The following is a 23,800-nucleotide window of genomic DNA, read 5'->3' as shown; positions in this document are numbered from 1 at the left end:
TGCGTCTGCACTCAGGGAGGGGCAGGGTTAAGCAAAGAAACAATGACTTCCATAAGTTCTCCATCAGGGAGAAAGCTGCCCCTTCACATTGAAGTTAGACAACTCAGTGCCTCTCCGTATGTCTCTGGTGCCTTTCAAGCTGCTGCTCCAGAGCTTGTGCTGAGAGCAAATGAGTCTGTCAGTGAGTAAATCCATGCGCCTTTAAGATGAGTGCCTGGGAGTGCAGCTGACCTCTGTCTCACTCAGCCACAATCTTTGCTGTTGTTATGGGGACCAGAAGTTATGGGGACTTCTCTTGCTGGCATTGAAGCCCTGGGCTGAGGAGGAGCTGGGATCCCTTGCTCCACAGGGGGCGACCTCCGTAGCTGAGACATCTCTTCTGATTTTTAATGACCACACTCAGGTGTGGGACCAGCCCATTCCGGGTCTCTGCCCCTCTTACCAGTCTTGAAGTGGCTTTCTGTATGTCCATAGTTGTAGGGCTTCAGTTCAGCTAGACTACAGGCGAGTCTCAATAATAATTGTTCTGTGGTTTAGTTGTAATTGATGTGGTCCTCAGAGGAGGTGAGCACAGCATTTATTTACTCTGCCACAGATTACGGCTCAGACATAGCTTTTTAGGACAACCATTCAGCCCACTATAACATATTCTCTAAAGAGGTAGCATGAAGGAAGGGGACAGGAGGAAAAAACATGATGTATGGATGGGACTTCTGGAGGAATGGCATCACACGCTTCACCTATGGCCTGTCATGTGACTCATACCTATCAGACTCAACCTGAGTAAGCACCATACTCAGCATTTGTGCTAATATAATAATGATAATATTAGGTTGGTGCAAAAGTAATTACAGTTTAAAAGGTTAAAAACAATTGCAGAAACCGCAATTACTTTTGCACCAACCTAATAATATATATTATTTCCTTTCAGCTTCACAGCAATAAGAAAGGCCTTACCCTCCCTGGCTTATAGATAAGGAAACATGTGTAAAGGTGCCTAAGAATGTAGGGCTCTCAGCTACACACAGGAGAGCTGCTCTACCACCTCACCCCTCTGTAATCGTGTGCTCTCCCACTATACTTGTCTGCATTCGTTAACTTTATTTTATTGTCCTTAGCTCTCACTCTTTCTGACTGTCATTTATCCTTAATACAAATAAATGTTCCTGGCAGCAGCATCTTGATATGTTGGTGTAGGTGGCTGAGCAACGGCTAGGGAACTGAAGTGCTTTACTCTCATTCAAGATGAGGGGCACCTGCCAGGTAAAGCTCACGTTAAGCTGGCAACAGAGAAAGGAGGTTACGTTAACTGATATCAGGGCCAAACCGCCAGCATTGTAGTCCTGGCTGTGCCTCTTACCTGCTGTGTGACCCTGCACAAATCATTTTAGCTCTCTGTGCCTCAGTTCCCTCATCTGTAAAACGGAGACCACAATAGTACTTACCTTGGTTTTTTTAAAAAAAATGAGAATTAGATACATATCTGTGTGTGTATAAATCTATATTATATGTAAAGTGCTGATAATGGTTCTTAGCGCACAGTAAGTGCTATGTGCTGTTTACTTAAAAAACAAAACCACAAAATAGCACCAGAGAGCACCTTTGGTTCCTGTAGTGCCTGCATCCATGACTCATGGAGGCCAGGGGCTATGTGATTGATATAGGCTCTTTAGTAAAGATGTAGAGCCCTTGGAAACATCAAAGCAGTAGGATACCAGGCTTTAGAATGGGGTCCCTCTCAAAAGCTGGTTGGTCCCTTCTGGGTCCTAGCCAAAAATGCTCGCCCATAAAAATACCAAAAGGAAGGGAGGCAGGGCTTGAAGGCAGCCTCACATTACAGACCCCAGAGGGGTCCTGCCAGGGGTTCTAGGGTCCTTACCACACTTGGGTACTATGGTGGGCACCAGGGCGCTGTAATGGGAGGGTGCAAGGCTGCCGCCATGACCCTGCCCATGTTTCACAGCCCTGGGTTTGAATGGGATCGTGAGGGTGTTACCACACAGAACACACTGACAGCCTGCTGTTTCTCCTCACAGGCCGATGCTGCTACCAGCTTTCTCAGGGCAGCAAGATCAGGTAACTTGGACAAAGCTTTGGATCACCTGAGGAATGGGGTAGACATTAATACCTGTAACCAGGTAAGTGGGATGGGGACAGGCATGTGGTTTCTGAAGAGTGGCTCTTGCCTAGTGCTATTCCCTGAGAGTTTTAATCTGCTTCTATTAACCTTTTCCCAGTGGCCTCAAAAATCCCCCAGGGCTCCCACCAGCTGAAGGCCCTAACCTTGGTGCTCATATCTCTGCTCCAGTCCAAGGCCCCACAGAGAAGGGCTGGTGCTTGAGCAGTGTGGGCTGGGCCCAGCTCCACCCCTGGGGCCTCTTCCCTTAGAAGTCGCTATTAGTCCCTGCTGTGGTCTTAGAATATGTGGCCTTTGAAAGTGGGCACAGGAGAAGGGCCTTTGCAGGATGTTGTGTCAGTGGTGACATTAAATCTCCTTTGTCAGTCAGCAGCCTTTGAGGGTTCTCTGCGGGCTGAGAAGGAAATAGTGGTGAGGGCTGGCTCACAGGGTATTGACAAAGGCAAGTCTGGCTCAAGTTGGAAAACAGTGTGGCTTCAAAGGCCTCTCTGGAGGTTTCTAGTGCTAAGTGACAGGGCCTTGGTTTCAGGAGGGGATGGTTAAGAAACTGAATGTATGCAGGATTGATTGGAGGGCAGTCAGACCAAAGCTCTAGGAACTGACTGAATAAAGAGGAAATCACTCCCCTAGAAAGAAAACAGGGGTGTGTCTTGGGCTTGTGGCTTGGATGACTTTTGTTTGTTTCTTTTGCCAGCCAATTAAGTTGTTCATGTGCACATGCTAATTCAGTTTCTAATTTAGAATAAATTTACCAATTGTGACTTTTTTTTTTAACCATTTAAGAAATCTTTTACATTGTGGTGAAATATGCATAACATAAAATTTACTATCTTAACTATTTTTAAGTGTACAGTTGAGTGGCATTAAGTGCATTCATATTGTGGTACAACCATCAGCATTATCCATCCACAGAACTTTTTTTCATCATGCAAAACTGGAACTCCGCACCCATTATGCAATATCTCCCCATTCCTGCTTCCCCCAGCGTCTGGCAACCATTCTTTCTATCTCTGTGAATCTGACTACTCTAGGTGCCTCATATAAATGGAAGCAGAAAGTACTTGTCTTTTGTGACTGGCTCATTTCACCTTATCATGTCCTCCAAGTTAATCCATGTTGCCGTGGGCTGGATGACTTTTACAAGCCAGCAGGGGCAAATTCCCAGAATGAAGGTTAACTTTTCCACTGGTTATGTGCTTCTGTCCTTCTGCCCCCTCCACCCTGCTTAAAATGTAAAATACCATGTTCTCTCTCTCCCAGGGCCAAGACCCCATTTGGATTTAGTTGGTCTTCTGTGGTGTAAATTCACAGCTAAAAGATCAGAGAGGACAGAGCGGATAGTGACTGATAGGAAACAGAAGTAGTAGGTGTGTGATATGAAGCAGACGCCCATGGCAGTGACCTTCAGAGGGGAGATGAAGCATGTAGACTGGACTTGAGGTCCCAAACTGGATGAGGAGAAGCAGGCCCTCTTCCTCTTCTTTTGTCCCTCCATCCCAATAGGCCAACATGGGCCTAAGGACATTTGTGGTAGTTCTTACCAGACATGCAGAGGTAAAACTGATAGCAGATTAATACTCTGAACCCACTTCTTTCTTGGGAAGAGGCAGTAGGAACAAAGTATGGGCAAAGGGTGGATCAGAGTTGCCCAGGAGAGGGGTCCCAGGGACTGGTTGACCACTGCACCCTGGAAACAGCTGTAGGAGCTACAGTTGTATTGTTCCCAGGCCCCCCAGGTGAGGGGATTGTTATCTCTCCCCACTGGGGATGCATTCTTGGCAGAGACAGGCCAGTTCTGAGGCTTCCTTTGTTCCAGCTGGGCTGCAGAGATCCAGATGCACGTTTCTCTGCACTGCAGTGCCGTGTTGGGGAACACCAAACCTCCAGAGGCCTTCCAAGGGTTAAGATGCCAGCTCTCAAAGGAATCCATTTAGCAGAAATGGGGACAACTGAGCATTCATAAGCCTTGAGCCAAAGCTCATTTTCGGTGTGAAATTGGAAGATTTTGATGACACCCGGGGAATGGCTTTGTCCTGATTGGTCTCCTATTGGTGAGGCCCTGGGTGTAACTGGCTTGCACCGCTTCTGTCTCTCCTCAGAGCACCTCCTGGGTTCATCTGAGGCTCAGAGAACAGCAGGCACCCAAGTGTTATTCGCACTTTATTGACACCATTTCCAATCGATGGATCCATCGGCTCAGTGCCAGTGACAGGTCACATTTAACCCTGCTAGAGACTGAGGGGAGACTCCAACCTCAGAGTGCAGACTGGTCTTGGCTAAGACCAGCCTCTGATTTTCAAAGAGAAAAGTTCTGCTAGCAGGGAAATGAATGGCCGGGGAGTAAAAGGAAGGATTCGCCATCGTGCAAAGCCCCTCCCTGCTGGTTGAGTCCTGGTTCCCCAGATCTCGGGCCCTGCTGGTCTTTGTCCTATGTTTTGTGACTGCCTCAGTGCAGGGGCTGCAGATGGGCTAGCCCTAGGGTGCCAGCATTGCTGAGCCTCATTCTGGTTTTATGGGGTCTTATGGCTTTTACTCTTGAGTGGAGAGTATGGTTAATGTGGGAAGGACTATAGTAGCTGAACGTACGCCCTCATTAAACACATTAGTGTACCCATCGGGACAATGCTGCTGCTTGATAATGTTCACAGAGCTAGCCTCCTAATAGCGCTACAGCTTTCTTTTCTTTAAAATATGCATTTGTTGTTTTGAGAAGATAAAAACAGGCTCTTGTCCTGGGGTCATGGCTTGAGAATGTGCTTTGGCTTGAATCTTTTGAGCTGGTGGACCGTGATAGCAGTAATACAGCAAATGCTGATCTTTATATAAGTAACACACTTTCAAATAGTATGTTGTGTGGAAAGAATATGTGCTGCTTGCCATAATAGGAAGTAATTACTGTAAGTAGTGTGAAAAGAGGAACTCTTGGCTTATATAAGAGACAGATGAATATTCAGGGCAGTTTCCTTACTGCATAGATTATGTCTACTCATTTTTATCATCATCACCATCATCATCATCATGATATTTATAGAAAAGAACAAATTTACCCATAAGGACGTACATGTACACATGTGTGCACCATATCTTTACATGAATATATGATTCTTTCATTTATTCAAGCATTGGTCATGCTTTGCACCCATTGTCTTCAGCCAATGTCTTCCTGTACATCTCTACATGTATATGGAGTACTGGGCTTTAGGGATTTGATAGTTAAAAAAAAAGTCCTGGTCCTCATCCTCTCTGACCTGTAGTCACCCGTAATGAGAACTATATTAATCAAATAATCACACAAATAGATATGCAAACCAAGCTATGTTAGACACTGTGAAGGAAAGGCACAGGATTTTATGAGAATATATATAAGAAAGACTTGACCTAGATGGAGGTCAGAGGAGGCTACTGTGAGGAAGAGATAATTGAGCTAAGGGATGACGAGGAGTGAGTGAGGTGAAGGAAGCGGAGAACATTCTAGTCACAGAGAGCAGCCTGTGCAAAGTCCCTGAGGCAGGGAAAAGCATGGAAAGTTTAAGGAAGGTCAGAGTGGCTGCAGTGCAGAAAGCAAGAGGGACTGGACCACATGAGGCTGGAGAAATAGTCACAACAGTCTCCAACTGGGACAGACACACACCTGAGCAGTGCGTGTGTGCTTGCACGTTTATGCCTATTGTGTGAATCAGAGTGTGTTTGCCTGCTGCCCCACACGTTAACCCTGTCATTGCTGATTGAGGGGAAGGATCTGGGGAGGGGACAGAGTGGCCAGAGCAGTAGCAGTGGAGGGTATTTAAGAGCTTGAGGCAATGGCTATTGACCAAGAGGAATGGAGGTTTTTTAGCATTTAACAACCTATATCAGTGTGTCCTGGTAGAATAGAATAACACTACTTACAGAAGTAGTGTTAAGGATTCTGATCTTTATCTTAAGAGCAGAGAAAAGGAAACCATAGGTTCAAGCATAGGAGTGACATGATCAGAGTTGAGCTTTAAAGGATCATACTTGCTACTGTGTAGAAGACAGATGGAAGGGCCCAGAGGTGAATATGGGCAAGTCAGGTAGGAAACTATTGCATTAGTCTGGGAGAGAAATATCGGTAGCTTGGGTAAAGGTCGTGGGCGTGGAGATGGAATAAAATTAACACCCTCTGTGATGAATAGGATGTGGGAGTGATGCAGGAGAGTTAGCATGTCCCTAGGTAGACAGGGAGGTCCCTGGTGGAATAAACACAGACAGCCATATCCTAAAACTTCAGGTTTTAAAATCACTCCTTCGCTCCAGGACATAATGTAACAAGCCCTTGAGGTTAATCATAAAATTCATTTTGGCCTGACAAATATAGAGTGGGTTACTTTGCTAATTCCTTTAGGATGGGCAAGCAGAACAAACCTGGTAGACAAATTTCATTAGAAGGCGTTAGTTCCCTTCTTCAAACAAGTTCCCTTCTCCAAACAGCTCCCCTTCCCCAAGCAGGCAAGGGAAGGTAAAAAAGTAAGAGCTTTTGCCTCAGTCATGGGGCACCCCCCATTCGGGACCCCCTCCCACTCGGGAGCTGCTCTTCTCCTGCCTCTAATAAACTATCCTCTTTTTAAAACTTTTTGCCTCTCCCTGGTCTGTGTTTCCATTCTTTGGCTTCACGAGACACGATCCTGGCCCACACTCAGAAACTGCCTGCAGATCCAACATCACCTACATTAGGAGGGCAGGAAAGAAGACTGTAAGCATGACCCTCAGAGGTCTGCCTTATGCAGAAGGTGGAGACGACATTCATTGAGACAGGAGACCCTGGGAAAGAACTGTGTGTGGAAACAGGGTGAGGAGACAAGAACAGGGCTGTGTGGAGAGCCTCTTAAAGAGTCTTAGAGGAATCTAAGTGAAGAGATATAATAAGCAATTAAACATTTGAGCCTGGAATGTAGATAAGAGATCCAACCCAAAGATAGATATTTGGAAGTCATTCAACATTCGAGGAAGTCAAATGCTGGCGTTGGCTGATAAAAACTGGGCCGAGAGGCATGTTGAATCTAATCCCACCAGTGTCTTTGTGGGGTCATTTTCCATGTATTTATTAAACACCCACTTTGTGCCAGATACTATTCCAGGCATTGAGCGAGACAGACAAAATAGATCAAGTCTGTGCTCTTGTGGCATTTACATGCTAGTAAAGAAGACAGACGATAACCAAGAAAAAGAATGAATACATAACGTCAGCTAATGAGAAGTATCATGGAGGAGAAAGGTATTTTAGATGGGGTAGTTAACGAAGGCCTCTCTACGGAGATGACTTTTAAGAGACCCAAAAGAAGTAAATGAGACCATGTGGTTTCTGGGAGAAGAGCGTTCCTGAAAGAGGGGGAAGCATATGCAAAGGCCCTGGGGGCAGGAGTAAGCTTTGTTTGTTTGGAGAACAGCAAGAACAACAGTGTGGCTGCACTGGAATGATCAAAGGGGGAAGTGGGAGAATCGAATGGAGGTGGGAGAATTTTCTAAGGCCAAATCTTAAAGGGCTTATGGGCCATGGTGAAGGCTTGAATTTTACTCCAGGGGTGGTGGGAAGCCATTGGAAGGTATTACACAAGAGATACTCAGTCTGATGTAGGTGTTTTAAACGATCACCCTGGCTGCTGTGTGGAGAAGACTCGGGACACGGACAGAAGCAGGGAGACAGGTCGGGAGACTAAGACAGTGGGACTTGGTGGATCCCTGCTGTGACTCTAAATAAGCGGGGACAGTGGACTTGCCTCTTTGGGCTTGCGGTGTTGTTGCCCTGGTTATGGTGGTCTCAGCACACATGACACGAGGGCATGTAGAGGCCAGGGTCTCTTTACTCCTCCTGGGACCGTGTCATTCTTGCTACCACAGGATCCACATGGCAATGGGATGATTTGTTTGTCTCAGCTCAAAAGCCATTGTGAAGACATCTTTGATCCCCAGGGCTTGAAGTAATCTCTGCCTTTACAAGTGATCGGTACCTCTCTTGCAGCTCAGCCTGCCCTGCCATGTAGCTTGGTAACGTTGAGTTTATCTTGTCTGTCCCAGTGGATGCTAAGCCACCTGAAGGTGAAGTCCAGGACTGCTGATTCCTCACAGTGCGCGGATTAGGGGCTGTTGTATAGTAAATGCTCGATATTTGTTTGACTAAATGGCTACATAATTATGCACATACCACTATCAGCTTCGTGTGTTCCATTTTCAGAATTATTGCTAGATTACTTAATGAGATCAAAATGCTTTATTATGGAACACATAGCGATTTTAAAAAATATTTTCTGGAGGAACTCATTGATCTTACATGTTTACTGGTTAGCCACATAAAAAAGATAACAAGAGGAGAGTGCTCAGAACCTCTGGTCTCCTGAATTCCTGGAATTGTCAGGTCAGCGTGGACGCTGCCCTGGCACCACGAGCTGTATGTGACTCCAGGGACAAAAAGACCTCACTATTTTAGTTTCTGTTCTATTCTTGCAGTGCTAGCAGCCACTGGTTCACTCGGCCTCCCTCATAGGAAAGACCTGAGACACTGGCGGAAAAGTTCACACCAAAAGGAGAAGCCTTGTTGTCTGCGGTGCTGGCATAAGACACCGAGTTAGAAGAGAGGTCTTCTGCGGCATCCGCGGCAGCCTCTATCCACGTAGCCTGTCTTATTTCTCTCCATTCTAGTAGTTCTTACTACCTGACGTATGATGCATCTGAGTCTCTTCTCTTTTCTCTGTCTTCTCTACTAAACTGTAGGCACTTCGAGGGGAGATGACTTGGTTTTATTGGAGGCCCCTTGTCACCTGCCAGCCACGTAGCAAGTGCTCATCGATTCAGTTAGTAGATGTTAAGCCTGCTACCCACTGATGATCAAAGTTTATGTATTTGGTGCTTAGCCCACTTAGGAACTTGATCTAAGCACTGTCACTTTTAAGAGCATTGGGAAATAGTCATTCTTAGGATAATGACTCTGGTGGCTCAGATTCTGGCACTAGCCCCACTTGTCAAGTACACGGCAATATTTGCTGCAGTATCAAGAAGTTCAACCATCTGAATGATCACAAAAACACAAATGACTTCCAATGCTAAAACAGCCCATGAAACCAGGTGAAGCCTTGCTAGTTCCAATGATGGCCCCTAAATTTCCACATGTACACTCCACATGTCCCCCATTACTACAGGGACTTGTTTATCTTGGAGGTCAAGGATTTTAAGCATTTCAAATAAACGGAGCACCTATAACAAAAGTTTCTGCTGCAATCTTTACTACAGAAGCCAAATGCCAAGTCATTTGATCAGGGTTTCTTGGGCTCTGGTGATTGTGGTAATTGCTACCTTTCCAAACCATAGAATCTTAGAGCTTAGAGATCATGGCATTCAACTCTCTCACTGTATAGTTCAGAAAGCTGAGGAGTAGAGGGTATTTCTGAAACTCTTCTGAGCTTTATGACTCTGGATTTGGTGGCATGGGCTTAAGAAGACCACCTAAACTTTCTCTGCTCATTCGTTTAGTCCACAAACATGTACTGAGCACTTACAGTGACCCACACACCTTGCTAGAGACTAAATCATTCATCCCCTGGTCTCAACGAACTAAGAGGCAGGTTGTATATAGAAGAAATACAGCTTGTATATAGAAGGTTACAAACTCAGTGTCATAAGTGCCATCCAGAACGAGCACAGAGGATGTTTTCATTCGTTCAACAAATATTTAATGAACTGCTATAATAGGCCACGTGCTGCTTACTCATAGGTGAGTAAGTCCCAGTGCCCGCTCTCTAGCCTGGGGATAGTGGCTAACATGCTGATGAGTCAGAGAAAGGCTTTGAAGAAAGAGTAGGAGTTTTTTAGGTAGAAATTGGAAAAAGGGAAATGCAGCCGGAAGAATAGATTATGCAAAGGCAGGAGTGGTGAAGGTCATGGGCATCAGGGAGTCCAGTGGGATTGGGGTAAATGAAATGAAAAAAGGGGAGGATGGTGGTCAGCCAGGCTAAAGAGGTTATGTCTGGGTCAGTAGCCTGTTACTTTTCTCTGTCATCTTTTTCTTAGGAACTATTGACAAGGATAGAAATGGCATTCAAATATGTAGTTGCCTAATTTTACCTGCACTCCCCAAACTCACACAGAAAGCCTTCCTAATATGATAATGTGGCATTACTAAACTGTCTTAAAACTTGCTGCCTTGTTGCAGCTCTGGAATAGCAATGAAGGAGAGAGAAGAATATATTTTTGCAGCCCCTACATGGGAAATTGGTGTTGTGTGGTGTGCAGTTCAACAAGAAAAGCAACTAGATGCCCCAGGCCTGGGACCATGCATTCTGCTGAAGTTCTCATTCTTACTAGAAAAAGTGTTAGTGAAAAAAGATGAAACTTAAAAGCTTCCATCCCTGAATTATTTTAAATGGGTAAATTACTTTTGCATTTCAACAGAATAAGCTATTTGATGTTCATCTTGCTAATTATATAACCATTATACAGTTTTAAAGTAACTTGATTACTTGTCTGAGTCAGACAAGTGTTTAATAATCACAGATTCCAGTTCTGCGGTGTCTCTGCTTTCCCCAGGCACAACCACTTTTAAGGCTCACATCACTCTTGTGAGTTGGACAGAGCAGATGACTGACAAGTGAGGTTGTCAGAGATGAAGAGTATTCCCGAACTGGAGCCCCGTCTCCCAACTCCCAGCCTGAGTGTCTGTGCATTGCACCCCACAGGTGGACTTGAGACCTGCAGCAGGTCCAGTTCCCCTGGGAGACCTTCCCTGTACTGGTTTCATTTCCCCTTCCTTCTTGGTGAAGGAAGAGTTAACTGACCAATTCAGTCACATAAAGATGTCCATTGGTTGCCACAATGGGGACATCTCTGGGATCCTAGGGACTAGGATAAGTGTGAATGACATCCTCAAGAATGATCTGGAATATATTGCAAGGAAAGTGCACCCTCCAAACTCCCTTCATGGTTTGATTGCTGTGAATTTACAATATGAAGATCAGATGTGATATTTTTACTCTTGAGAGACTAAGAAAAAAGATAGCTCTGTGTGTGGGTCAGGTTTCATGAATGAGCATTCAATTCTGCAAACTCTTATGGAACGCACACTATGTGCCAAGCCCCATGCTAAGACCTAAGATACAACGGAGAGGAAAACATAGAACTTTAAAAAGGCCTCTCCTTTGAGAGACACAGACACAAGCACAGAGAAACGCAATTCCATGTGACACAGGGGCTTGCTAGCGTTGTCATCGAGTACCATGGAACATAGTTGAGAGAGCGGTTCACTTTTGCAGGGCTGGAAATAGGCTATGGTGTGCCGAAGAGAGACTGACAGGGGAAGTCACAGAGAAAAATGGCATTTGATTTGGGCCTTGAAGGAAGATTTGCCTCTCTGGTTATTAGAGGAAATGCTAAACCCAATTCCTATTCTTTCTGATTGGAATAGACCATGCATGTAAATTAGCCTGAGATTATTTATAGTTGATTATGAATTCTTTGATACAAACTTTTGGGGTCATTTTTGACAACCCTGCCCCTGATCTCAATTGTTTTGTGATTTTTAATTTAACAACAAAATTTCACATGGTAGTTATGTACAAATTCATACTATACAGAAATATATAAAGTTTTCTGTAAGTCTCCCCCTGTGCTCCAAATCTCTGTGGACAGTTTGGTGTGAATCTTATCATACCTTTCTCTATGCATCTCTGCATGCGTACCTTGTTTTCTGAGAGCTGTTACATTGTTTTATTCTGGAAATATGGAATTAAGAGGAATCTAGGAGATGGAGCAGTTCTAACAGTTTGAAGACAGATAGATGGAGGCCCAGGGAAATGAAGTGACACGTCAGCAGGACAGTTTAGAGGCCTCAAGCCCTTATCCAGTTCTTTGCTCTAAACTCCTCTGCCCTGTTTCTGAAGATCTGGCTCTTTTTCTCTTCTAAAGGAATGACAAGATCTCGGACATAGAAACTCTTTCTAGTCCATAGGAGATATTCTTAGCTGCTGAGCTGAATTTTAAAGTTTTATTCTCTCATTAACTTGAGCTCACACTTCCTCCTCCAGTCTCCCCAAGGGCCTTCAAACCCTGCAGCTGATCTGCTCTGAGCCATGGGACTTTGCAGAGCGGGGAGGCCATGCATGTTTGTTACTTAGAGTAGAGAAAAGGTGATCTGGGGCTGATTCATCTCCTCACAGAGTTCTGAAATAGTTGTGGCCTCCTTCCTTCCTTCCTTCCTTCCTTCCTTCCTTCCTTCCTTCCTTCCTTCCTTCCTTCCTTCCTTCCTTCCAAAACATGAAAAGGTTTAAAGGATTTTTCTTCCTCATGAATATCTAATAAACTATGACTCTTCAGAGCTGCCTTGGTGGGAGAACTAAGTTTAGTCTGCAATGAAATAAAGGAGGTGAAGTGCTTAGAGCCCGTCTGATACCTTTCCATCAGTGCCACCTCTTTCTTTCTGAGTTTGCCCTTTCCTCTGTTTCTGCTCATATTCTCCTTTCCCCATCCCTGGATAAGAGACAGGTTGGCAAAAGAGATAAGATGTGATTTTTCCACCAGGTTATTGCCATTGCTTCGGTTCTGTCTGGCTTCTGATCCATTAGATCCCAGGATCACATATTTTTAGCAGACCTATCCCACCAAGCGGTCTCTGGGGAGCCATGTGATATCTGGGTCAGGATGAGGCTGCAGGTGGGACGGCCCTGCGGAACTGATACCTGCTCTTGGCAAGACGCTTCCCCATCAGCTGGTTCCCATGCGGGGCTGCAGCCTGCTCTCTTCCCGTCGTTTGGTGGCACTCCAGGGTTTTTATCCTGGAACAATCTTGGAATTCTGGTAAGACTTGCACCTCTCCTATTTAGAAATAGGAGGGATGTGTGTGCTCAAGTCCTCACACTGGCTCTTAGTTCTGACACAAGCAGAAAACTTCTGGGGTACCCATCCTCTACCACCATAGCTAGAGTCCCGAGTGACCCACAGCTCGGCTTCTGCTTCTTCGGCAGCCTCTTCCAGTTTCTCCCGCCTCCCACTTTCATTTTTAAAGTTTTAAATAGTTTCAAACCTATAAAAAAGTTGCAAGAACAGTACAAAGAATTCACACATTTCCTTCACCCAGATTACCATTTTACTGCATTTGCTCTATCTATCATCTATCTGTCTGTCTGTCTATCTATCTATCTATCTATCTATCTATCTATCTATCTATCTATCTATCTATCTACCTACCTACCTACCTAATTATATACACTATATACGAGTATGACATAATTTCCCATCACTTCTAAACATTCTAGTGTGCACCACGCACCCAAACGTAAGAACCCTGTCCCACATAACCACCCTACAAGCCTGCCAGAAATCAGGAAATCAACAATGATGCGTCACAACTATCCCCAGACCCCGATAACATTTTGCTAAGTGTCCCAACAATGAGAAATTGTTCTTCCTCTCCCTCCCTCCCTTTTTACACCTCCCCACTCCCTCCCTCCCTCTCCTTCTTTCCCGCCCCCACCCACTTCCTAGCTCTATCTCTGTCTCCGTCTCTATCTTTCATCCCTATCTCTGTCTCTCTGTCTCTGCACCAGGAGTCTTCCCAGAACACACTTTGTATTTAGTTATCATGTCTCATGAGTCTCCTTCCATATGAAACACTTCCTCAGTCTTTGCCTGTGTCTCATGTTTTTCACAGTCTTCTATTCTGTAATTTGAACCTCAGTTACGTCTGCTGATGTTTCCTTACCAGCAGACTAAGGCAGTGCCTTCTTGGCAGGAATACCACAGAAATCATGCTCTCTTTCCACCGCGGTGATGTTAACGTTGATCACCTGGTGAAGTTGGTATCTGCCGGGCTTTTCTGCTATAAAATTATCGATTTTCCCCTTTATCGTTGATCAGTATTTTGTCATGGGAGGGGGCATATTCTGATATAATGCCAATACCCTGTTCCTCATCAAACTTTCAGCCACTAACCTTGGCATACATTGATGACTTCTGCCTATTTCAGCTACCATTAAGCAGTTCCAAAGAGTGATTCTCCATCTCCATCATTTCTTCTGTGTTTATTACCTAACATTCTACTGAGGGAGGCGCTTTTCCTCCTCCCTCACTGATTTATTTTTTCATTATTTATTTATACCTGTACAGACTCATGGGTTCCTACTTTATTTGATGGGTATAATCTCACACTTTCATGATTTATTTTGAGGTTCAAATCTAAATTAGGCTGATAGGAGCCCTTTCAATAATGGCTTCTTTGCATGTTCTCATCATTCTTTGAGCATTTTCTTAGTTCTGGCACATATTGTTCCCGGGTGATTTTTTTACTTTCCCTGCTCCACCCCTGGATCAGCCATTTTTCAAGGTTCCTTTTAGTGAAGATGGTATTTAGATACCAAAATCTGGTCACTTGATGTGCCCATTGCTACTGGTTGCTGTACATACATGTGTGTGTATACATACATCTATAACTATTTCTACACTTTTCTATGTCTAAATATTTTAAAAATCCATGAGAGCATGGCAGTACTTCTAATTCTAGTTCCACACTTCAGGGTTCTTTCTAGCCTTTCCTCTTTCCAGGTTTATAAATCCCTTCAATGATAAACCAAACTCCCACTGAGTTACTCCATCCTCAACATATTTATTTATTTGCTTGATGTAACAATCTCCCAACCACGCCAGAATGCTCCCTCCTTTTTCAGACCACAGACATGCTTTTGACAATGCCTTTGTAGGGCACCTCTTTTGGTTCACTGCCCTGCTTCTCAGGTATTGACATCTCTGATCTGGATGTGGAGGGAAGGGAAAAGGAACAGAAGGTAAGATGAGAAAACTCCCATGCACTTTTGATTTAATTTGTTTTGTTTGAAAATTTAATCCAGGCAATTTGAGGAAATAAATTTTTATATTGTTCTAGTAATGTTTTTGCTAGTTGTTCAATTCATTTCCTCATCTAGTCAATCCATAGTAATGGACACTCTCTCTTTCCTTTCCTATCATCTCTTGTTTGTTCATCATCTCCTCTGCCTTCTTTGGTTTCCATGGTATTTACCTTTTTTTCTTCCCTTACCATTTCTCTCTTTCCCATCAATTTCAGGATTTTGAGTAGGAATGGCAACCATTCAATCCTTTAAAAAAATTTTTTTTTCTCCATAAGATCTGTTTAATTCTTTTTTGATACTCCTGTTTTAGGGCTGTAGACCTGCAGATACAGAATATAAGTGATCTTGCTCCACAAATAGGGACCAATAGTAGAGCAATGCTAGAGGTCTCAAATGCACAGTCTGGTTGTCACTTGGGGAATTAAACTTCTGTAGCATAGAATGTAATATTTGTCATCTCTGGACAGATATAACAAACTAATAGAGGATCTGGATTGAATAGGAAAAATGGGATATTAAATATTAAAACCTATAGATGTGACCGTCTTCATATACATCCTTATACTTATTATGTGCAAGATCTTCTGACTGGTTCTTTACTGACTGCATGGGGAAAGAGGAGTGTTGCACGAAGGCAAAGTTATCTAGATGTCCTCCTCCCTCATCTCCCTTTTTGTTCACTCTGGGGCCCTCAGACTTCTTAACATTCTCTGCCAATTCTCCTGGTTTTTTCTTCCCAGGACTCCAGTCCTTTACTTCCCCATAAAAGTTTCCCCTGGCCAGTGTTCCAATGCCTCTGAACCTGGCTAGATGGCAGCCAACTAATTGAATAAGCTGAACCAATAACATGGTTGTAGGTGTTTATGAATAAAAGGGTCATACTTCCTAGAGACAGCATTAGCACATGAGCTTAAGTCCTCTGGAAATTTGAGCACTGCGTGGCTCAAAGAAAGGAAATAGAGGACGGAAATAATGAGTTTCAGGTATGTGGGGTTGAAGGGGCAGATGAACTTTGAGGTCCTCAGGACACACAGCTTGAGGTTGCCTGCTCCGTGGGAACAGGGGTCAGCCATGTTTGTGGGTAAAATAAATGGCTGTGAGAAAAGGAATGGGAGGGTCGTGTGTCCGCCCAAGAATGTAAGCATCAGATTTTGAGATGTTCTTGCAATTTCCAAAGAGATATATAGAATTTCAGGACACCATAGCCTTTCTATTTGAAAACATCCTGCACTCTGGATGGGATAAGAGTTAAATTTCCTATGACATGTCGACTGTATTTGTACATTTAGAAATCAATTAGTGTAATTGGGGCAATCAGCTATGCTAAACAGAGGAATAATTTACTGAGAACAAATGTCTGGAATTGTGTATTTTGCCAGTGGAATTTCTCACAGTTGGTATAAGAAAATACTCCAAATTAAATCATTCAGGCTGAATATGACTTTTTTTCTTCTTCTTAAAAATGTTAGAAGAAACACAACCTGGCTGAGATCTTCTTCCCCTCCCATCAGACAGATTGCTTCTCAGAAGATCCTCTAAATTGACATTTTACCTGAAAAAGAGCAAAAGCAGATGAAAAACTCCAGGTGTGTGCTTGGCATAAATATTTTTGCCCAAAAAAGAGACCAGAAACGTCTGCTATATTAGGACCATGTGGAATGAGACCATATGGGGCCAGGTGGTTTTAGAAGCTCAGTATAAGGAGTATGTAAAATGTAGAAAGCTTCAAAAAACATTGCTCATACCCTAACAATGAAAAAAGCCTGGCTATTCTAAAAAATTATGATTTTTCCTGAGCCCATCAGAGGGCTGAGTTACCAAGTTAACCAAGGTAACTGAATTCCAAAAAAGACAAGCCCCTCCTAGGAGAGGGCCACTATTTTAGCTTTGGCAGAGTATAAGAGAAAGATGTGGTGGCCATACAAACCAAATTCTTACGAATTCTTAGAGGACTGTGTGGGCCAGTGTGTCTGAAACAAGCTTTCTCCACAGATGCTCATGAGAAATATTGACGTGAGTCAGGAGACCAGAGAGAGGCTCTCTTGGTGGCACAGGAGGGTAGGAGGTGCTTGGTGGCTGCGGAGGCAGGGGAGGGAGGAAGGGAGTTTGCCTGCTTCCCCAGAATCGTCCCTTATGTGAAGCAAAATCAAACCCTCTCACCTTTAGATTACAGGCAAAAATCCATTCTCCACAAGGAGGAATAGAAACAAACTGCCTCTGTTTCTGGGGAGAAGTATGAAACAGTCCTGCTCTAGGACACAGGCAGAGATCCAGTGCTGTTGCAGGAATGGTAGAGGCAGAACCATTTACTTCTGGGGAAGGGCAGGAAACAGTCTTAGACCAGGATCCTACACCAATAAAGAGCAGAGGTCTGCTACTGCTGGAGGAGGAGCAAGAAACTCCCATCCAAGACCAAGTACAGAGACAAGGCAGGTTGGGCTGCCTCGGAGAAGAGGGGAAGGAATGCTGAAACAAACAAACAAACAACAACAATAACAACAAAAAGCCCAAATCCCACCTTTGAGATCCAGTTGCACAGCTTGCACAAGATTGAAGTGGGACCAGAACAAAAGAGAACTTCCATGCTCCCACTTGCTCACCATCTTGTAACAAGAACGAGCATACTACTACTGGGAGAAGGGTGACAGCATGGAAAAAGACCCCATTTGAGACACAGGCACTCAGGGATGGCTGAAAACCAAGGGGAAATTGAGAACACAAAAAAACCTTCACCCAGCAACTACACTAAGTTTAAGGTTAACAGCAGCCTACCTCTAGAGGAATTTGAAGGCTGTGCTGCACTGAAGATAACAACAAAACCCAGGCCTAGGTCAGCTCCTGATTAGATTGACTCAGCTCGCCACCACCACCATGCTAACAACTTCACAGAAGAAGAGGCATGTCCATTTCTATATGTAAGTGCTATTTCCTTCAGTCTCTACTGCTCTTCTACACATAATGTCTGCATTCAATTAAAAATTACAACACACACATAAGAAAAAAGTAAAAAACATTGTCGAGAGACAAATCCATCAACAGAACCAGACTCAGAGATTACCTGGGTGTTGGAACAATCAGATGGACTTTAAAATAACTATGATTAACATGCTAAAGCATCTAGAGGGGAAAGTGGATAACATTCATGAACAGATGGGGAATTTCAGCAGGAGATGATAACTATCAGAGTCAAATGAATTGCTAGAAATAGTTAAAAACAAAAAAACGAAAAACACTTCCTTGGCAAATAGGAATTTCTTCAATAGCCTCCTCAGTAGACTGGACATAGTTGAGGAAAGAAATGACTTGAAGATAAATCAATAGAAATGAATCAAAAGCGAAAAAAAGAGTGGGAAAAGAAAACTAGAACAGAGCAGCCAAAAGCTGTGCACAATGTCAGGTAGCGTAACATACATGTAATTGGAGACCTAGAAGTAGGTGTCCTTAGGAAGAGGAATCTGGCAAGTTGGTGTTTTCCTGAGAAAGGCACGTGGTTTAAAAATGGCCACAAGTAGTTATTGTCTGCCTCCCTGCTTCCACTTTAGCTGAAGCATTTACGCTCAGATTCCTCCATCTCCTTCTTGCTTATCTTCTATACCCAGCCATTTAGGGGAAGAAATGTGTGATCTCCCCCCATAATTTTCCTCTTCAGTCTGTATTCTGCATCAAGAAGAGTGGCTGTGAAGGTTAGATGGTGTAGCTGAAAAGATACAAGACAAGATTCAGCAGCCTTCCTTTTACTTTTAGCAAAAAACCTAAACTTGATTTAACTAAAATAAAACACACGGATTCTGGCTTTGAAGGAGTGCTATATAATAATTCATCTCTGTCCATAGTTATAGCTAAGAAAAAAGTCGCTCACAGAATTTTCATCGCTTGCCCCTTCTTATTTTAGCAATAAAAATTTTGTTTAAAGAAAAAGAAAGTATTAAATATGGTATTTATCCACAAAACACTCTTTTGGATACCATAAGTGGTCTCCTGTATAGATTAATTATGCATCTGATAAGAAAATTCCTTTAGTGTATATGTGCAGTAAATTAGTTTTCAGGCATTTAGTGACATCAGCTACTGGACAATGAGCGACCAGCCATCCACCTGCTGAGGCTAGTTGCTGGAGAAAACTTTCTGCAGTGGGTCTGGATGCTGTGCAGCCCTCGAATTCAGGTGCTTCCTGCAAGGAAAAGGAAGGCACTTGATAAGGGTTGCTGGGAGCATAGTTTCTAAAGTTTTGCCTCATGGGTTTAGAATTTAAACTCAGATAGGGCTTCTCATGTTGCCATTGTTAGTGAACTTGCAACCCTGGCTGTGTCCTGGCTGCCTGGCAAGGTCTCTGTAAAACTTTCCTGATCTCCTTGACAGAACAACTCCTTTCTCCTCTGTGCTACTTCTACTCTTATACATGCCATGTGGGGCATTTTCACATGATTTTGCATTTATTTTTATGCATCTATTAAACCGTGTTCTTTAATGGTAAGGGTTTGTGTTTTATTCGCCTGTACCCTGGTGACAAGCACAGAATAGGTTCTCAATAAACATCTGCTGAATCAAATTAAGTCAATGCTCTGCAGGAGGTGATTGCAGTGGCTATAAGTGTAGGTGAGATGAGTGTTTGTTATAGTCACGTGCCATGTGTGACTTTGCTCTGCATTAAATTCCTGGGCCTTTGTACACACCTGTCACAGCTATGCCAAAATGGGCTAGTTCTGTAGCTCTTATGAGGGTGTTGGACTCAGATCATCACAGTAACAGACTTGGAAGGAACTTGGGGCGAGTATGTTGAAAACAAACAAATTAAAAATAAAGTAAGAAAAATTAAAAAGTCATAAAGAAGAAAGAGATCCACTGAACCAGGATCAAAATGGGAACTAAGTGAAACGATTGGAGATGCAGTTACGTTTAGACAGTGCCTTTTATGCTGAAGAGCATCACCTTCCGCCAAGAGTGCAGCTTTGAGAGGAAGGAGGTGACACAGGGAGGGGTGCACAGGGGCTTTCTGTGGGCCAGGAGTGTGATCCTGGAAACCACCTCCAGCGGTCATCACCAGACCTCTATGGATGATGATGGTGACTGAGCGTTAGCTCTGAGCTGCTTGGTAATCACAAAAGGGGAAATGTACTTTCATCATCTGATAAAAAGAAACATACCAATTCCTAGGAAGAAAATAAATCTTAAACCCTTTTTTATTCCTGGGAAATTCAGGTTGGTTCTACACGTGGCCGTGCCCTAAAAAGGCTGTGTGACCTTAGCTAATCATTTGACTACTCTGGCCCTTGATTTCCTCAGCAGTCAGGGATCTCTAATAGCCCTTTCGACTCCAGCATTCTCTGGGCAGACAATATGTCTACAATCTCTCTGAACTAAGATCCTGACACTGGCTCCAAATAGCAGAGACAACCCCTAGAGCAGTAGCAGTAAACAGGAGGTGATTTCCTTCTAGCCTTGCCAATTTCCCGGCTTTTAGGCATTTGGGACCAACAAATACTCATGGGAAGTGATTGTGCGGTACAAATAAGCACAAACACCCACGAGTCAGCCCCCCCACACACACACACACTCGATCCTGCCACAGCTGAGTCCCCAGAGATAAGCCAACTGCAGCCGCGGCAGAGACTCCCACAGCCGCATCACCTTCATCACGGGGTGCCTGCGCTCAGCGCTGGAACATTCCAGACAAGGCCACTGCAGATCGCAGTGTTCTGGAAGGAGTGAGACTCCTGTGCAGACCTGCTCCAGAGTAGAGCCGAGGATGCAGAGCTGGAAGGAGTGGCTCCAGGTTCCCAGAGCACTGTCAGTTGACAAATGACTTTTCAGAGAATTTGTGTTTTGCAAATTGATTTGAGGGGAACTGGTTTCCTTCTGCCCAATGCTCTTCTCCTCTCCCAGATTCCTGTTCTAACAAGACTGCTGTCTTGCCTTTAATCACTGTCTCCCTTTCTGTTATCAAAACCTAGACATTTTCTGATAAACTCATTCACACTGGGGTGTGAATAATTCATTTAAAATCATACCGCTGTGGACCCTACATATAATGATGTTCAAAATCTGCAAGAGGAAAAAAATCCAATGGAGATTTTCAGATATTTGCATGTGGAAATATTGGGTGAAGAGGCCCTCCCATCACCCACCCTCTACTCTCCCACCACACGCACCTTGGCGAGGCTGGCTGTGCTGATGTGCAAAGATTTGGCCAACTGCACTTTTCATGTTTGGGGTGCAGGCTGGACCTGATCTAAGGAGGAAGTAGGTAAAGTACCCTTTGGAACCTACTCTTTTCTCTGACATCCAAGGCATCTGTTATATTTGCCCTGTCTGAGGCCTCTATGTAAAGAGAGTTTTATACACCTTCCATTCTTCCATCATGGGATACCTGTCCTGTGTCTCTTTACTTCAGTAATTACTCATTACTTTCCTCTGGGGTTTTAGCAAAGCAATAAGACTAATCTGTTAAGGGTTAGTGCACTACCACTCCCAGGCAGAATGTTTGGTTTTAACAAGGAATCTACTGGAAATGCTGTCCTGACACAAAGGGAGAATGGGAATTTCAGGCATCCATGGTGGGGCTGCGGAGCTATGTGAGGATAGGTAACGAAGGTTTTTCTTATTGGCCAGAGGCTGTGGTGGTTTTGCGGCATTCCCTGGAAAGGAACACTGTAGAACATAATGGACCAAAACAGGAGACAGGAAAGAGGGATGGGAAAAGAGAAGAGAATTGCTGATGGGGAAGAAGGTGGAGAGGAACAAGACACAAACGTCAGGGATAGAGAGATTGCTTATAGACTAAAATCGTTTTCTATATGGAGCCAAGATCTATTCATCCATTGGAAGTGAAATTTAGTTCATTGAAATTAATTCCATCACATTGTCAGAATTATTTGTGGCTCTACGTGGCACTCTTGGAAGTCAGCTTTTGCCAGAAAGTTTGAAGGCATTGAAGTGCGTGGATCAGAAAACCAGGAAGCAGGCGGGTAATAAGTCAAACTTGAGCCAGGCTGCTTTCTCTAGGGCACACGAGTAGCTTCGCCAGATACAGTTGAAACTTTAATTGGTTAGTGAGCATTCTGCTTTTGTGGACTGATAATTGGATGTGGCCAATGTTTATTTGTTTCCACAGACACACACAAACCCTGCCCCTAAAATTTAACTGTCAGACAAGCTTGGTCACATTTGAAATGACAAGGTGACAAAAAGGCTATTTTAATACTAATTCTTCTGCTGAGGAAATCTTACAGCTGAGTTGTTGGTGGTATTTAGTTTTCATATGACCTTATTTCAAAATTTATTATTTTACTAAATATACATCTATTTCTGCAAATGTTTAGGATGCATTAGTATTGCCTCTCTGCTTCTCCTGGTTGCTCCTGCGAAACTTAATCAGGGGGTTGAAGCTATACCTTTTCAGTTAAGTGAATGCTCTAAAGCCTGACCAAGATCTGAATTTCAAGGTTACCCCATTGGCTTTGCGAGAGCTTCTCTACACTCAATTCATGTCTGAGGGTGGTAGTCTTGTTATCACCCCATTTTCCTTTCTGTGCTCTCCTGTTGTCTGATGCTCCTTCAGAACAGCTGCTAGAAGAGGCTGGGCTGGCTCTGCTGCGCCTATGGTGATACCGCCCAGGGCCCCGCCAGTTCTTCCCTCCCAGCCCTTTGTAGGAAAGGGTGTCATTCCAGCCACTCGGATCAGCAGGTACACAATCCCTAACCACACACTCTCTCTCTGCTCTTTACAGAATGGGCTGAACGGCTTGCACCTGGCCTCTAAGGAAGGCCATGTGAAAATGGTGGTTGAACTCCTGCACAAAGAAATCATTCTAGAAACAACAACCAAGGTACGTCTCTTAGGGAGCGGGGGAACTTTACATTGAAACTTCAAGTGTGTGTGTCCCTCACGTAGTATCCCAAGCCCTGGCATGAAGGCCAGCCATTCATGAGAGAAACGCGAACTTGCTTCTGGATTTGTCTTTCCAATCATTTTCTCGTTCTGAGTCGCTGAAGTCACCTTAAAACACAGGACCCTTTTTCCACAGAGATTCAGTGGGCCTTTCCTTGATCCTTGTCACTAGACAATAAATCTGAAAATCAAACCTCTTTTCTAGTGGCTTCATACTTCCTCAGGGTCCTTGGCTCGAACCCAGTGACTAACAAGACCACTGTGAGCTCCACAGTCAGGTGCTTGGGGTCCGGCTCCTGAGATAGTCATATTCTGACCTGAAGCAAGTTGCTCATCCAATGAGAATGTTCCATTTCTTCATCTGTAAAATGAGGGTTATAATGCTTAGTTGCGGGATTGACATGAAAATGAAATGAGATAGTGTATAAAAAATGCCTGGCACCTAGGAAGGAATCGATGATTATTGGTGACTCTGTTGTTACTGAGGGCTGCAGAAGAGTCCAGATCCGCCCTCACTCATCCTTCTCCTTGGTCAACCCCACACCAGTCTCCTCTGATTACCTTGAACAACCTTCTCTTTCACTAGGAGGCACTCAGCAGAGGCTGAGTCACACCTCTCACAGCGGTCTGTTTCTCCCTATAGCGATAGGTTATAAACACCAGTGGCGTACGTCCAGAAACCACAGTCATGAAACTGATTCATCTACAGGTTGCAAGACAGTTTTATTTCTTATATCCATGCATCTTATTTGCTCAGTAAGCAAGATGCAGCCAGCTTTGAAACACAAAACTAAACTAAACTAAACAAAAAGTCACCTCTGCTTACTAACTCAAGTCCTGTTTTCCTCTTCTCTTTCTTCCTTTGTTACTTCCCATGGTTTTCCTCTTGGGCTTCTCCCTCCAGTCTCTTATTTTCCATTTGCTATTTATTAA

General features: G+C 43.9%; 1 protein-coding gene across 4 annotated transcripts in view; it reads left to right on the top strand.

Moving 5' to 3' along the window:
* The window catches only part of ANK1 (ankyrin 1), a 199,004-nt gene that overhangs the window by 105,033 nt on the left and 70,171 nt on the right, over positions 1-23,800 (top strand). For 2 of the 4 annotated variants that reach the window (XM_081047064.1, XM_081047065.1), the window contains exons 2-3: positions 2,037-2,138; positions 22,707-22,805. In XM_081047064.1, the coding sequence (XP_080903190.1) occupies positions 2,037-2,138; positions 22,707-22,805 (201 nt within the window). The remainder of the gene's footprint in view (positions 1-2,036; positions 2,139-22,706; positions 22,806-23,800) is intronic. The other 2 variants (XM_081047067.1, XM_081047066.1) reach the window with 2 other exon arrangements.

Source organism: Rhinolophus hipposideros, assembly GCF_964194185.1.
Source record: "Rhinolophus hipposideros genome assembly, chromosome: 4".
In the NCBI taxonomy this organism is placed as follows: Eukaryota; Metazoa; Chordata; class Mammalia; order Chiroptera; family Rhinolophidae; genus Rhinolophus; species Rhinolophus hipposideros.
This window is presented reverse-complemented; position numbering and strand designations above follow the sequence as displayed.